This window comes from Camponotus floridanus, unplaced genomic scaffold, assembly GCF_003227725.1.
Source record: "Camponotus floridanus strain SB8 unplaced genomic scaffold, Cflo_v7.5 scaffold134, whole genome shotgun sequence".
Lineage (NCBI taxonomy): Eukaryota > Metazoa > Arthropoda > Insecta > Hymenoptera > Formicidae > Camponotus > Camponotus floridanus.
This window is the reverse complement of record NW_020229253.1, coordinates 1,090,842-1,107,071: the sequence shown is the minus strand read 5'-3', so window position 1 is coordinate 1,107,071 and position 16,230 is coordinate 1,090,842. Positions and strand designations below refer to the sequence as shown.

General features: G+C 29.4%; 2 protein-coding genes across 3 annotated transcripts; one reads left to right on the top strand and one right to left on the bottom strand.

Annotated features, from left to right (window-relative positions):
- Positions 1-529: 529 nt before the first annotated feature.
- Positions 530-5,845, bottom strand: LOC105252447 (thioredoxin reductase 1, mitochondrial). Of its 2 annotated transcripts, none has more exons than XM_011259804.3 (8): positions 5,649-5,845; positions 3,603-3,826; positions 3,388-3,518; positions 3,049-3,278; positions 2,084-2,298; positions 1,801-1,983; positions 1,100-1,458; positions 530-1,010 (listed from the first exon to the last, which is right to left on the bottom strand). In XM_011259804.3, the coding sequence occupies exons 1-8, from the start codon at positions 5,659-5,661 to the stop codon at positions 881-883; spliced, it is 1,485 nt and encodes a 494-aa protein (XP_011258106.1). In that variant the 5' UTR covers positions 5,662-5,845; the 3' UTR covers positions 530-880. The 2 variants fall into 2 exon arrangements, with proteins under 2 accessions (XP_011258106.1, XP_011258105.1); XM_011259803.3 differs by lacking the exon at positions 5,649-5,845 and adding an exon at positions 5,145-5,339.
- On the top strand, positions 5,382-14,688 carry LOC105252448 (C-factor). Its single transcript, XM_011259805.3, has 5 exons — positions 5,382-5,556; positions 6,157-6,208; positions 11,651-11,841; positions 11,940-12,092; positions 14,432-14,688. The coding sequence occupies exons 1-5, from the start codon at positions 5,428-5,430 to the stop codon at positions 14,654-14,656; spliced, it is 750 nt and encodes a 249-aa protein (XP_011258107.1). The 5' UTR covers positions 5,382-5,427; the 3' UTR covers positions 14,657-14,688.
- Positions 14,689-16,230: the final 1,542 nt, after the last annotated feature.

Here is a 16,230-nt window from a genome sequence, read left to right as displayed (position 1 = left end):
TATCATCATTTTTAAAAATTCAATTTTTGTTACAATAGAAATGCACGTTATATTATTCTCGCAAATATCTTATGAAATCATTATAAATTACAGATAAAAATTTATAAAATTATTAAAAGTACTAACTTTACCCCTTTTCTATTGAAAAAAAATTAGAATTTAAAATTAGAAAATAATAAAATTTAGAAAGAAATTTAGAGAAATAAATAAACAAGGATAGAATTAAATTCAATTTTTATTACAATAGAAATGCACGTTATATTATTCTTGCAAATATCTTATTATGAAATAATTATAAATTACAGATAAAAATTTATAAAATTATTAAAAATACTAACTTTACTCCTTTTCTATTGAAAATTAGAAAATAATAAAATTTAGAGAGAAATTTAGAGAAATAAATAAAGATAGAAATAAATTTACAGCGAATTTTCTTTAGATTGATAAAAAAGCTTTATTCATTTTTATTTATATTTTTTTAAGAAACTTGTTTAAACTTACAACAAATATCAATTGAAACAAATATATTATTAACATATTTATTTCCTTTTCCTGTTTAAAATAATTTCTTATATCATTGATGCGTATGTCGTAAAGGCGCTTTGTTTCTTGAAAAAATAATATATATAAAAGATCATTGTTGATCAAAACGCGATATTACAATTATCATTTCTAGATTTTATTCTTTCGCGTTGCTTATTTTACGCGATATCACGATATTTCAGCATTGTGTATATTACAGACTAAAATACCATTTCAATTGAAAAGGATTATCATCTCGACTGATATTAGAAAAAAAAAACATTATCTTCTAGTAATAGATAATCTATATGTTGAATAATAACACATTATGTACTATATACATTAATTTAAGAAAAAATTAACTGCAGCAGCTTTGGGGCTTAGGATCCAGGCCTGAACGTTTAGTGACGGATATACGTGTAAATTCCTCTGCTACTGTTGGATGAATTCCCACAGTGGCCTTCAATTTCGGAATTGTTAAGCCACATCTATGAAAATACAACAAAAGTATGCGTTATAACTTTATAATGTAATTTTTTTTTAAATAAATTTGTGTGTGCGTAGATTAAGTACTTACTTAATAGCAGCAGCAAATCCTTGAATCACTTCGCCCGCGTTTGGTCCAACAAAGTGTATACCAAGCACCCTCTGATCACCGCTTCTGAATGCGACAACCTTCACATAACAACGATCGACGTCCTTCTGGGGAACGAAAAATTCCGTTGGTTTGTAGTACGCATGATAAATCTCTATCTCTTCCTCTCCGTGAAGTCCTATCGCCGCTTCTTCGCTCAATCCAACGCATCCGTATTCTAAAGGACTGAATACTGTCGTTGCTACATTTGTGTAATCCATTTGCTCAGTAGAGTTATCGAACAGTCTTCTCGCAAGTAATTTGCCTGCATGTATAGCGACCGGTGTTAATTCGGGTCTTTTCTATAACAGATATTCAAAAATTATATCACTTATATTAAGATCATCTATCATATTTGTATTTTTTCTAATTAGCAATAAAAAGAAATAAAGTTAGTATTTTTAACAATTTTATAAATTGTTTGTATAGTTATTTGCATTGAATTATTTTATTATTTTCTAATTAGCAATAAAAAGAAATGAAGTAGGTACTTTTAACAATTTTATAAATTTCCGTTTGTATTGTTACTATTGTTTTCATTTCATTTCATGGAATATTCACAAGAGAAAAATGTTAAAAATACTTATCATTTAGATCTTGAAAAATAATTTCTGCTGCAATATAAAATGTCACAAAAAACTTACATGAAGTACATCACCAACTGCGTAAATGTTGGGAACATTCGTTTGTTCATTAATTGCTTCAATTTTGTTAGTTTCTGGAACAAGTTTCAACCCGGCATTCTCCGGTTTTAACTCCTCTGTAAGCGCCCGTCGGCCAATAGCAAATAGAACGGTATCATACACATCTTGATGAATTTGACCATCCTAAAAAAATGCAAATTATATTACATTGTAATGCAAAGAAACTTATTTGTTCTGTTTTCTTAATATAAATTTCTGTAAATTTGCACAAACACACACACACCTTGTCGACCCAGTCAACAAGAAGGCGGCCATCCTCTTGCTTCGCAACTTTCTTAGGCTTTGCTTGATAGATGAAATGTACACCGCGTTGTTCCATTTCTTCGGCAACGAGGTTTGCCATTTGTTGATCAAATCCACGCAACACGATCGATCGGACCATTATTGTCGTGTCATAGCCTAAGCCATTAAGAAAACCAGCACACTCTAAGCCAATATCTATTTCATCATTTAAGGAAATATGTATTTGTATATAATTCTTATACAGGGTGTCCCAAAAGTCCCGGACTGGTCGAATATTTGATAAACTATGCACTTTAGAAAGAAATGTTTCAGACAAAAGTTGTATGGCTTGAAGGGGGCCATCAGATAGTAGCAATGATTTGACCTTGGATAGTCATTTGAAGGTCACATATAGATCATCTTCAATTTCTTAAATGGAACCTACTATTTTTCATTGCATATTCTTGTAGCTTATTTCAAGAGCTTTCCAAAACACTATAATTGCTCTTTACACCAATTGATTCCTTTCATTATTTTGTACATAAAAATATTAAGGTAAGATAATCGAAAAATGAATATTTTACTAGATATTTTATGGTTTATGCAAAATTAAGAATGTTTTTAAGTCTCATAATTCGAAAAGTACTCAATGAAGAAATACTTTATTATAGTGTTTTGAAAAGCTCTCGAGATAAGCTACACGAATATGTAATAAAAAATAGGGGGTTCCATTTAAGAAATTGAAGGTGACCTTTACGTCACCTTCAAATGACTCTCCAAGGTCAAATCATTGCCACTATCTGATGGCCCCCTTCAAGCCATACAACTTTTGTCTGAAACATTTCTTTCTAAAGTGCATAGTTTATGAAATATTCGACCGGTCCGAGACTTTTGGGACACCCTGTATAATATCTAATAGATGATTTGGTAATAAATCATATAAAACTTTGATGAGGGAAAGGATACATCCAGCTCCGACAACAAGAGTCTTGCCTGGAGCACGTTCTAAACTGAAGATATCATCACTACTTATGCCATACTCTAGAGCACCTGGAATATCGGGATATCTAGGTCTACCACCCACCGCGATTAATATGTTTTTAGCTGTAAAAACTTTCTCCTCTCCTTTTTTAGTAACTCCAACTACCGTGTGTGCATCCATGAAATGTCCAAGAGCGTTGAAATAATCCACTTTCCTAAATTAATGTAAATAATATTTAAATGTAAAAAAATTAAATAATAGAAATAATAATATAATCAATGAAATAATAAGATTATAGACGGAAAAATTGAAAAACCACCAACTTAGTTCTAAGCTCAACACGAGTGACCCAGTTGACAGATTTAACATGATTTTGTACAGCAGTCTTCAAGGCTTCCCAGTTGATTTTCACAGTCTTAGGATCAGGTAACTGCCAACCAAATGTGGCCGCCTCCTAAAAATCGAACAATAAAAATAATCAGAGACAGAGGTTCTATTTTGAATTACACTATTGTAATAATTTGAAATGTTTATATACATGAACAGCTTCACCGAGCAATGCGGCTTGATGCATTAATTTTTTGGGTATACATCCTACATTGACACAAGTACCACCTAAGCCCCAAGTGGTCCCAAGAGGAGAGGGAGTCACGTAATCCAAAACTGCCACTTTTGCATTTAGTCCCACCGCTTCTTTAGCTGCTGCCAGGCCACCGGATCCTCCACCAATGACCAAGAGGTCATATGTGTATTTCTGTTCCGCTAAAAATAAACAATAATTATATACTATCACTATTCCCATATTCTAAATCTTCTTTTATCGATAAAAGTGCTCTAAAAATAGCGTATAAGCCTTCTAATTGACTACAAGCCACTTTTAAAAGCCCCTTTTATCGATAAAAGAGGATTCAGAATATGGACCTATATATGTACAGTAGGTGTCACTAATGTCTTAACATATGAAATTGGTCGCATTCGAGACTAATAATAATTTAATAATAATAAGTAGTCATTATTAATCCCGAATGTGACCAACTTCACATGTTAAGGCATTATTGACGCCTAGTATATGCATGAAAGATATTTTAACAGAATTAATTCTGAAAAAAAATCAAAAACGTTTTTTTCCGTAAACGATATCGCAAAGATGTATCTGTCAAAACTTCCGTGCATTTTTTTCAAACATTCGTCCCTTCGAAATGTCAAATTCAAATGTCGAATTCAAAATTCTTGGGATCGCGCGCGAACCAGCGGCGCAACTATTCTTAGGGTGCTGTCACATGACAGTCGGAATTTCGGAAAACGGAATCTCGGAAAAGTACTAGAACTAGGAATTAAATGGGATTGAATTTTTATCTTTATAAGAGGAATTTTATTTTGTTAATAAATAATTGTTTGGTAAACATTTATTAATGTACATATAAATATATACTCAAAATATTTTATCACATAAAATTGTTATCATATTGTCAAGAATAAAAGTTGCGTGTTTGTCGGTTCGCTTTTTTTGTGGCTGAGCTCCCCATAGACTAATATTTCGGAGCATTTCGGAAATTAGTAAAAATATAAAAATTTATTTTGATAGTTTTCCGACAAAAAAAATAAGTAATACAATAAAAAAATATATAAAAAAGTGACATTTGTACGTATTGTTTATTATAACAGAAAATAATAAAGAAATTTTCTAAATTGAAAAACAATTTGAGGTTAGCATAACATTCCGTTTTCCGTAAAAATCACTCCATGGGGAGCGAGACTGTCGAAAAATTGGATTGGAAAAAAATTCTGATTAGTTGATCACCACTCTAGTACTTTTCCGAGATTCCGTTTTCCGAAATTCCGACTGCCATGTGACATCACCCTTAGACTAATATTACATTTGTCGTACGACAAACTTTTTAAGTACACCGATTGGCTGCAGAATAGAAAATTTTTAAAGATTCAAAAAATTATTATCCCGCAACCAATCAATGTGCTTAAAAAATTTATCGTACGACAAATGCAATATTAGCCTTACACGTGTAACTACACGTAAACGGCGTATCGCCGTTATTCTTATCAATATACTCGTTTCACTCACTGCACATGCAGGCCATCGCGCTTCCCCCGTAGATGAGATCGTCGCACTTGACAAGCGTCGGATGCCAACGCGGTAACCCAAACAACTTGGCGTGCGCGCCCCGAAGTGACAGGAGCCGCGTGAACACCGCCAGAGTCGCCATGATAATCGGCGACATTCACGGTGCGCGACTCACGGCTTGCGCCACGTGACGTCAATCGCGTCGCGTCGCGCTAACGGGTGGGAATAAAGGCGCTGCCGGTCGCGCGACGCGTTTTCCGCGGACGGCGAACGGGGAGGCGCGATGAGGTCGATCCTGATCACCGGTTGCAACCGCGGTCTCGGTCTGGGACTGGTGAGGCACCTGGCCGAGAGGTCATCGTCGCCACCGGATATGATCTTCGCGACCTGCCGTGACGCGAGCAGGGCTCCGGTAAGATTTCGCGGTCGGTTTCGTCATTTCGTTTTGTCGGTTACATTTTGTATAAAATTCTGAGGGGCTCGTAATTCAACAAGGTCACTTACCAATCGGCGCCATCGCGACTCTCTTTACTCCTCGTGCGAAAGAACGTATTTTGGCTGTACGATGTAATCGAAAACGTCAAAACGCCTTCCGTGTAATGTCTAAAGACAGCCGTAATTGTACTGACACCGACGCACGTTCTATTCTATACCATAAGGTCTCATCACCGCCATCTATTATAGGTGGCCTTCTCCGAGTCTTCCCCCTCCCTAACTCCTCCCTTCCTTTCTCCTCTCTACCCCCGCCCCCTTCCTCGATCCCAGCAATTATTGGCGCAATTTTGTAATGAGTCAGCGATGATGACGATGATGATCGACGAGCGATTGCATTCGATCGGTAAATCCTGATGTAATTCGAATGATGGGAACCAACCGAACCGGTCCAAGATTGTTTCTTTATCTCATGTCTCGCTCGCAGATTCATTGAAATAATATAACGGGATGTTTTTCACGACGATCACGCGACTGTTATATTTTAATAAAATTTAAAAAAATATAAAAATATTTGCAGGAATTGCGAGCACTCGCCGACAAGTCGTCAAACATACATATTATCGAGATAGGTAAGTTATTAATTTCGTTTTTGTTTCGTTTCATTTCGTTACATTATTAATATCAAGCGTAACGCGAGAATAATTATCTTTATTATCGCGATAACATTCTTATTGTCAGAATGATTGCAACTAAATCCGATCCAAGCGTTTGTAAAAGCATCTTGAAACTTCGATTTCTGATTATGAGTCATTGATTAAAAATTATAATAATTATAATAGTTATAATAGTTTTTTTTTAAATATAAATACAAATATATGTAATAAAATATATGTAATAAAATTTGCTCGTGTAAGCAGTTCAAATTAACATTTTGATAAAATTGTAGTTCCGTCAAGCTTATCGAGATATTTAGTGTCGAAAATTAATAAATTATCAATGAATGCAACATTTTTGTATAAAGAATTTTAAGAAATTATCTAAAAGAATTTTAGATCATTTTTCTCAGATTTAAGTAAAAAAATTCAATCTTAATTTCACATTGTAGATATTATTTTATTCAATCTTAACATTCCACACTGTAGATATTATTTTATATAAAGAATGATTATTCTAAAAAAAATGTATTAAAGTATTGCTACGTAATATTATTCCATTTTTGGAATATATATTTTAGTAAATTTGGTAATTTTGGAATATATATTTAAGTTGAAAACTTCGTCTATGAGTTTTTACAGTAATAAATAAATATATATAATGTTGCGTCCTCATGTCCCGTCCCTGCGGATGTATTCGCCACCCGTTATTTTATCGGCGGAAAGTACATACATTGATGGAAGAAGATCGTTTTTGCGCGCGTTGTCAAGATAAATATTGTTTTCAACGACTGTCTTGGAGTCTGAGCTCAGCTGACAAGCTGTGTGAGCGCGCGTTAATCTGTATTTCGTTTTTCCTGTATTATTCTTGTATATTTCTCGTGTCTCGCATTAAAGCTTTTGTATTTAAGAAAGCGGTATTATTATTCCGAGTGCGCAAGTGTGATCGTGTGCCGATAGTTCTGCCGCGCGCATTTCGAGATATATCGCACCGCGGACACAACAATATACAGGGTGAGCCATTTTAAGATACCCACCCCAATAAATTTTTTATTTTTGAATGTACAACAAAATGTTTCAAATAAAAGTTGCTTGACTTCGAGGACGACAGAAAATGGTGGCAAAAATTTGACCTTGGATAGTCATTTGAAGATCATATAAAGGTCATCTTCAATTTCTTAAATGGAACCCCCTATTTTTCATTGCATATTCTTGTAGCTTATCTCGAGAGCTTCCCAAAACACTATAATAAATTATTTTTCCATGAAGTACTTTTCGAGTTATGAGGCTTGAAATCATTTCTTAATTTTACATAAACTTTAATTTTACATAAAATATTTTGTAAAATATTCATTTCTCTATTATCTTACCTTAATACTTTTACGCAAAATAATGAGAGGAATCAATTGGTGTAAAGAAAACACATAGTTGTTTCTAAGAAAAAATATGCAATTTGCAATTAATAATTTCATAAAATATCATAAAAATTCATAAAAATCAATTTCGAAAAATGAATATTTTATGGTTTATGTAAAATTAAGAAATGCTTTCAAGCCTCATAATTCGAAAAGTACTTCATGGAAAAATAATTTATTATATGTGACCTTCAAATGACTATCCAAAGTCAAATTTTTGCCACCATCTTCTGTCCCCCTCGAAGTCAACTCTTATTTGAAACATTTTGTTGTACATTCAAAAATAAAAAAGTTATTCGGGTGGGTAACTTAAAATGATTCCCAGTTATCTTCAGTCATCTTTCAAAGACAGATTCCTGGGATTATTTGAAGACGATTTTTCCTCAGCGAAAATGAAGGCCATCATTTTTTGCATGTTCCCGATTTTTGTCATCATATATCTTTACAATTAAGTCTTAAATTAAAACTAAAGTAAACTTTATTTAAAATTAATCAAAGAATGTGATTTTGTTAATATTTTATTTCTATGAAACTTGGTTTACGAAAAACCCCTTATTTCCAATCACTTATATTTCGAAAATTATTAGTGCCTCGACATTTTCGTTGAGGAAAAATCGTCTTCAGATGATCCCAGGAATCTGTCTTTGAAAGATGACGGAAGATAACGGACACCCTGTGTATATATATATATACAGTGTCAAACATTTATAATGTTAATGAAAAATCTCGTAATATGCACCTCTGGAAAAATATTTTACACAAAATTTGTTTGGTATCAATGTATAAGCGTATGAAAATATCATGAAACAAATGACTTGTCTTTAAAATCGATTATTTCGAAAAATTAGCATTTAATAAAAAATATTCCGAAGAAAAAAAATTGTTTTTACTCCTTTTCTTTATATAAAACAATAAAAAATAGAAATTTTTTCCATTAAAAAAAATAAAGTTGGCCTTTTGTTTGATTTACACATTTACAGTAAAGTCATCTATAATAAAACTGATAGTTCAATATCGAACAAGTCTTGTCAAAAAATTTTTTCATGAGATACATATTTTAATAAGATATTTGTCATTAACATTATAAATGCTTTACCCTGTATATATGTATACAATAAAGTAATATACAATCTACATAAACAAAATGATACTGATGAAGTTGATTCGAGTATAAAAACATTGTAAAATGTTAGGAAATATTTTGGGAGAATTACATTATTATATTATTATTAATTATATTATTATATATTAATATCTTACTTAATATGGGAGTAATATTCCTCTGTCGATTTTCCACTTCATTCTTTATACCATTCTCATGAATCTCCCATTTCTCTTTCATTTCTTCAGTTTTTCTCGCATTTTATTTTCTGTTTTGTTCTCTTCGATTTCTCGTTCGGAATCAGAGTCTATAGTTTGTGACTTTTCGCGACATATCGAAAACCACGTTTTCGTCTTGTTTACTTGATGGGTTCTCAGCACCTTGCGCGATGAAGAGAAAAAGAGGAATCCCAGAGCGCTATGTCGCCAATGTTTCTATTGTAGAAGAAAAGCATGGATATTGTCGGAATTATATCGATCGATATGTGTACTGATATCGATGTCTGATATCATCTAATTTTCTATTTTAAAAGATCGCGTTTTTCTCGTGCGCGATAAGAAAATTATATTGTTCATCAGGACATGACACGATCGTTTCTTTGCGATAATGATAATTGAATAATTTTAAAAATTGAATGATTCATGGAGAAATATCTCTTGCATCATACATTATTTTCGTCTTAGAATATTTTGTGAAGTAATATATTCAATGAAATAATAATATAATAAATATAACATATAAATAATAACACATATATATATATATATATATATATATATATATATATATATATATATATATATAGTGGCCCCGAACGTTCCTGCCTGACTTTGAGATCTTATAGAAAATTTAATTCTGAACAAAAAATTTCCTACAAACATGGATCGAAAAATGCTTCCCTAAGAAGTTATCTCTCAAAAACCTCTGATGAAGGAAGAGCAAAAGGTGAAAAAAAATGAAATAAAAAGAAAATGAAACTAAATAAATTTCTTGAAAAAAACAATAAAAATAAAAAATAAAAATCTTTTTCTTTTATGAAAATAAAATAATTTTTTTTAAATTAATATTTTAGTATTAGCACGTAATAGTAGAAAATGAATAAAGATGTTTTTCAAGAAATTTATTTAGTTTCATTTTCTTTTCACCTTTTGCTCTTCCTTCATCAAAGGTTTTTGAGCGATAACTTCTTAAGGAAGCATTTTTGGACCCATGTTTTTATAGGAAATTTTGTGTTCAGAATTAAATTTCCTATAAGATTTCAAAGTCTGGCTGGAACGTTCGGGACCACCCGGTATATATATATATATATATATATATATATATATATATATATATATATAAATGTTCTTCTTGCATAATATTTGTAAACCAAAAGCATTTATACTTATTTTTTTAAGTTTCCAACATTTTTAATTATTGCAGCTTTTTGTGCTTAATAATGCAGTTATTGCAAAATAATTAAATATAATAATATATAATTTATGTATTAATAATATATATAAATAATTTATATAAAGTAATAATTTATAATTGAACAAAACAAAAACAAGAATAAGACCAGTCTTGATGTTTTATTTGAATATGATTTCAATTTCCCAATTGTTTTATAACATTATAATATTGAAAAATTTGCAACTAAAGCATAAAAAAATGTATTTTGTTATAATTATGGTATATGACATATTGAATAAGCTTTATTGCAATCACAAATATGTTCTTAAACCTTTCAATTATCAAAGAGAATTTGTATCAGTTATAATTAATAAGATATTCGTAATTAAATATACAGTCTGTTGTGAATTAAATTATTGAAGATCTATATCAAATAGTTGCTAATTATGTTCATTTAATGTTAATATTTTTTTAAAAGTTAAGATTTTTGGAATATGAATTTTCCATTGATAAATTTCAACTGGAGGAATTAATATAGAAGTCAAAATTTAAAAAATGTTTGTAAATTTTCGTAAAAATTACGTACATACATACACACATATGTAACAGGCTATACTATTTTACGAGATATTTTATATTGTTTTATATTTTTTATGTTAAATTATGTCAATTTAAAGTGTAAAATATTACGTAAAAGCAGAAATTATTTAATTTCTGCTATTTTACTCTTATAACTTTTTACGTGGAATCAATATTCCTCACAATTGAGGAATCGATTTATATAGACATATTAGAATAATTCCATTTTAAAAACAGGTTGACCTTCACATGGCCTCACATCTACACCCAAAGTCAAATTAATATTCTTATCTTTTTTCTCCTTTCAACTTTTATTTGAAACATTTTTTTTAAATTTGCAGTGTATATTAAGTGCAGCAATGCTTAATGATTAATACTGTAAATATTGAAATATTAAATTTTTTTAAAATTTTAGTAATTCCTGCAAACTCAATCTAAATATTAGAAATTTTTTTTTATTTTAAGGATAGAAAACTGCAAAAATTTCTAGAAAGAATTCTTTTTTTTTTTTTGTTAATTTTGTCAATAAATTTTTTTCTTTCAGTTTAATTGATAAAGACTTTATTAAGAAAGAGAATTTTTTATCTCGATATTTTACGAATGAAAAGCTTAATTGTGCCAAAATAAGAAAGCTTGTTTTTTTATCATTCTATATTTCATAGCAAACTTTTTTGCAACTTTAAGCATTTTTTTTCTTAAATTAATATAGAAACTGCTATCAAAAAGTAATTTTATTTATATTTATTTGTTAACGACGTAAGTAATTAGTGAGGAAAAAAAATTTCTGCATCCATTTTATCAAAAATTTGAGATTCAATTAATTGTAATAAAGTTCAAATAAATCATGTTTTAATACATTATGAACATTTCTTCTCACAACGTAAGTTTAATATTGATTGTAAAATATGTTTTATTTCTTTTTTTTCTCAGATTTAACTTACACGGATGACTACAAAAGAATCGTAGATACAGTCAGTGAAAAAGTAAATGGTGCCGGTCTCAACGTTCTTTTTAATAACGCTGGTATTTCCAGCAAATTCACACGTCTCGGCCTTGTGAAGAAACAGCAAATTATAGATGCTTTTCTAGTAAATACCGTCGCACCTATTATGTTTACAAAAGTATGCTTATATTTTATATTCATTAATATTGAATACAATTGGATTGCTTGCTTTATATACATGTATAATGGAAACATTCGTATAATAATTGATTCAAGGCTTTCTTACCACTACTGAAAGTGGCTGCGAAAAATGCCAAGGATAAAACCGAATTAAGCGTAAGAAGAGCAGCTGTCATCAATATGACTTCTATTTTAGGTAGCATTACTGAAAATAACGACGGTGGTTTTTATCCCTACAGATGTAGTAAGGTAGGACACTTTAGGATTTAAAATATCCATTATTATACAGGGTTAGGAAAAAGTCTGGATACCCCTTAATATTTCGAAAAATATGCATTTAAAAAAAAAATGTTTTATACAAAAGTTATAGGGTTTTATGTGGCGCATTACATGGCAACATTACTATGACCTCGAATAGCGTTGTCAAAGTTATGTGAACGTCAGCTTCAATTTTTTAAATAGAACCCCCTATATTTCATTGCACATTCTTGTAGTTTACCACGAGAGCTTTCCAAAACACTATAATAAATTATTTTTCCATGAAATACTTTTCGAATTATGAGGCTTGAAATCATTTCTTAATTTTACATAAACCATAAAATATCTTGTAAAATATTCATTTTTCGATTATCTTACCTTAATATTTTTATGTACAAAATAATGAGAGGAATCAATTAGTGTAAAGAAAACACATAGTTGTTTCTAAGAAAAAATATGTAATTTGCAATTAATAATTCCATATTTTTTCTTAAAAACAATTGTATGTTTTCTTTACACCAATTGATTCCTCTCATTATTTTGTGCATAAAAGTATTAAAATAAGATAATTGAAAAATGAATATTTTACAAGATATTTTATGGTTTATGTAAAATTAAGAAATGATTTCAAGCCTCATAACTTGAAAAATACTTCGTGGAAAAATAATTTATTATAGTGTTTTGGAAAGCTCTCGAGGTAAGCTACAAGAATATGCAATGAAAAATAGGAAGTTCCATTTAAAAAATTAAAGCTGACCTTCACATAACCTTGATAACGCTATTAGAGATCATAATAATGTTGCTGTGTAATGCGCCACATAAAACCCTATAAGTTTTGTATGAAACATTTTTTTTAAAAATGCTTATTTTTCGAAATATTAAGGGGTATCCAGATTTGTTTCCTAACCCTGTATATGTATACATACATGTGATCATCACGGAAAAAAGGTTCAAAAATTTCGAATCTTGTTAAAGCTAGAATACTATAGAAGTTATCCACGAGTCAACAACCAACATTAATTTCTTTTACATCTTGACTATATTCCTTTTTTTTATTTTGCGTTATTATTTTTATGCGATTCGCGATATGTTTGTTTTTAATCATAACTACTATTTTTGTAATTCACTAAAATTTGCGTCAATTGCTTATAATTTTTGATTTAATATATTACATATACAGGGTGAGCCATTTTAATCCGTCCACTCAAATATCTCCAAACCTGTAAGTTTTAGAAGAAAACTTTTTAGAAAAAAGTTGTTGGATTCTGAAGGGGACAGAAGATAGGAATATTAGTTAGATCTTGGGTGACGTTGTTAAGGTCATATCGAGGTCACATTAATTTTTTTAAATTGAAACTCCTATTTTTTATTGCATATTCTTGTAGCTTATCTCGAGAGCTTTCCAAAACACTATAATAAAGTAATTTTCATTGAGTACTTTTCAAATTATGGCTTAAGTAATATCTTAAAGTAATAATTAATTTTACATAAACTTTAAAATATCTTGTAAAATAATCATTTTTCGATTACCTTAATACTTTTACGTACAAAATAATAAGAGAAATCAATTGGTGTAAAGGAAACACAGTTATTTTGAGAAAAAATATGTAATTATTAATTGCAAATTACATATTTTTTCTTAGAAACAACTGTGTGTTTTCATTACATCAATTGATTCCTTTCATTATTTTGTGCATAAATGTATTGAGATAAGATAATCAAAAAATGAATATTTTACTAGATATTTTATGGTTTATGTAAAATTAAGAAATTATTTCAAACCTCATAACTCGAAAAGTACTCAATGGAAAAATACTTTATTATAGTGTTTTGGACTTTATTATAGTGTTTTGGAAATCTCTCGAGATAAGCTACAAGAATACGCAATAAAAAATAGGGGTTTCAATTTAAAAAATTCAATGTGACTTTGATATGACCTTAACAACACCACCCAAGGTCTAACTAATATTCCTATTTCTATTCTACCCCTCAGAACCAAACAGCTTTTTTCTAAAAAGTTTTCTTCTAAAACTTACAGGTTTGGAGATATTTGAGTGGACGGATTAAAATGGCCCACCATGTATACATATCTATTTATTTCTCACTTATATATATATATATTTTTTGTCTGGGACCTTATCTCCTTAAAATTCATAATATGGATTCAATAAAATTTGTATCTTCTTATTAAAATCTACATTCTGTAATCTTTCAAAATTAAAAAAGTTATACTATTATTATCAAATAGTGACGGCATATATTTTATATCACGTGTGAAATATTTGAAATCTAAAAAAGTAAATATATCTTATCTAATCTTATACATACAGGCGGCACTTAATGCGGCAACCAAATCGATGAGTATCGACTTAAAAACAGATGGGATTTTGGTGACATGTTTACATCCTGGATGGGTACGCACTGATCTAGGTGGCAATAACGCTCCAATGGACATCGATACTAGCGTTAATAATATTTTAAATACATTAAACTCATTGACAGAGAGGCATACTGGTTGTTTTGTCCAATATGATGGTAAAATACTCCCTTGGTAATAAGGTCAAATAAAATTTTTACTGAAATAAAATATTTCTTATACATAATATACTTTTATATGTGTTTAATAAAAGATTTAAATAATTTAAATAATATTAAATATACATTATATTTCTTCTTGTAAAAGTTTGTCAAACAAATAAAAATTTATCTCAAGATGTTTAAATTATAGCTTGATATTTTTCACTAAATAACTTTATATGTATATATATATTATATATATATATATATATATATATATATATATTTATATTCTAACTGAAATATTTGTTATAAACGCTAGTGTGAATAATCTTTGTACAAAGCTTAAAAAATGAATGTATCACAACTTTTTCATAAACGATGTATAGTACGCATTGATCAAAAGGTCATTCAACTATTTTATTTGTATGAGTTCAAGCTTATTTTGTACATGTCACGGTGCTATAACGCAAAGGAATGCACATTTTTCTATAGTATCAATAGATGAAAGAAAAAATGATATTCGCTATATATACAATGACTTTTCACAACTTGTCAAAAGTATAAATGTGTTCAGACATAAAATGTATACGTATTTATGTATTTTTACATCAGCAGTTAATTTATAGTAAAAATAATTTTAACATTCCAGTAATTTTTGCTAAATACCATCTGGTACAGCAATATATCATTACAGTCAGAAAAATAAAAATTTTAAAATCAAAAGAAAAAATCTGTAATATATTGTTCAACATTGTTACATAATTACACATATACAGGGTATCTCCTTTTAAAATTTATAGTGCTATATCTCACAAACCAATGATTTTAAAGAAAATGTTTTAAATTAAAGTTCTTTGACTCAAAGGGGGACATAAAATGATGCCATTGGTTTGACCTTGGATAATTATTTGACGGTCACTTGAAAATCACCTTTAATTTTTTAAACAGAATTCCCTATTTTTTATTGCTTATTCTTATAGCTTATTTCGAGAGCTTTCCAAAACACTATAATAAAGTATTTTTTTTTAATACTTTAGTACACTATAATAAAGTATTTTTTTAGTTATAAGACTTGCAATAATTTCTTAATTTTACATAAATCATAAAATATCTAGTAAAATATTCATTTTTCGATTATCTTATCTTATATAATACTTTTATGTACAAAATAATGAGAGGAATTAATTGGTTAAAGAAAGAGCAGCTGTTTTAAAGAAAAAATATGTAATTGTTAATTGCAAATTACATATTTTTTCTACGAAACAACTATGTGTTTAACTATGGTTTATATAAAATTTAGAATTATTTCGAGCCTCATAACTCGAAAAGTACTGAATGAAAAAATACTTTATTAGAGCATTTTGAAAAGTTTTCAAGGTAAGCTACAAGAATGTGCAATGAGAAATAGGAATTTCCATTTAATAATTTGAAGGTGACTTTCAAGAAATCTACAAACGACAAAATCAAACTAATGACACCTATTATGTCCCCCTTGAAACCATGCAACTTTTGTCTGAAACATTTTTCTCTAAAATCATTGGTTTGCGAAATATAACTGTAAACTTTAAAATGAGACACTCTGTACAATGTGCTATCAATTTTTATTTTT

What these genes read in the sequence shown, in the direction of transcription:
- LOC105252447 (XM_011259803.3), bottom strand. Translation starts at nt 5,301, where the DNA reads ATGTCGCCGATTATCATGGCGACTCTGGCGGTGTTCACGCGGCTCCTG. An exon ending in TGCTCGGTGAAGCTGTTCAT is followed by an intron (nt 3,519 to 3,602) that starts GTATATAAACAT and finishes TTCGATTTTTAG; the next exon opens with GAGGCGGCCACATTTGGTTG. An exon ending in CAGTTGGTGATGTACTTCAT is followed by an intron (nt 1,459 to 1,800) that starts GTAAGTTTTTTG and finishes TATCTGTTATAG; the next exon opens with AAAAGACCCGAATTAACACC.
- LOC105252448 (XM_011259805.3), top strand. Translation starts at nt 5,428, where the DNA reads ATGAGGTCGATCCTGATCACCGGTTGCAACCGCGGTCTCGGTCTGGGA. An exon ending in GTGACGCGAGCAGGGCTCCG is followed by an intron (nt 5,557 to 6,156) that starts GTAAGATTTCGC and finishes AAATATTTGCAG; the next exon opens with GAATTGCGAGCACTCGCCGA. An exon ending in CATACATATTATCGAGATAG is followed by an intron (nt 6,209 to 11,650) that starts GTAAGTTATTAA and finishes TTTTTTTCTCAG; the next exon opens with ATTTAACTTACACGGATGAC.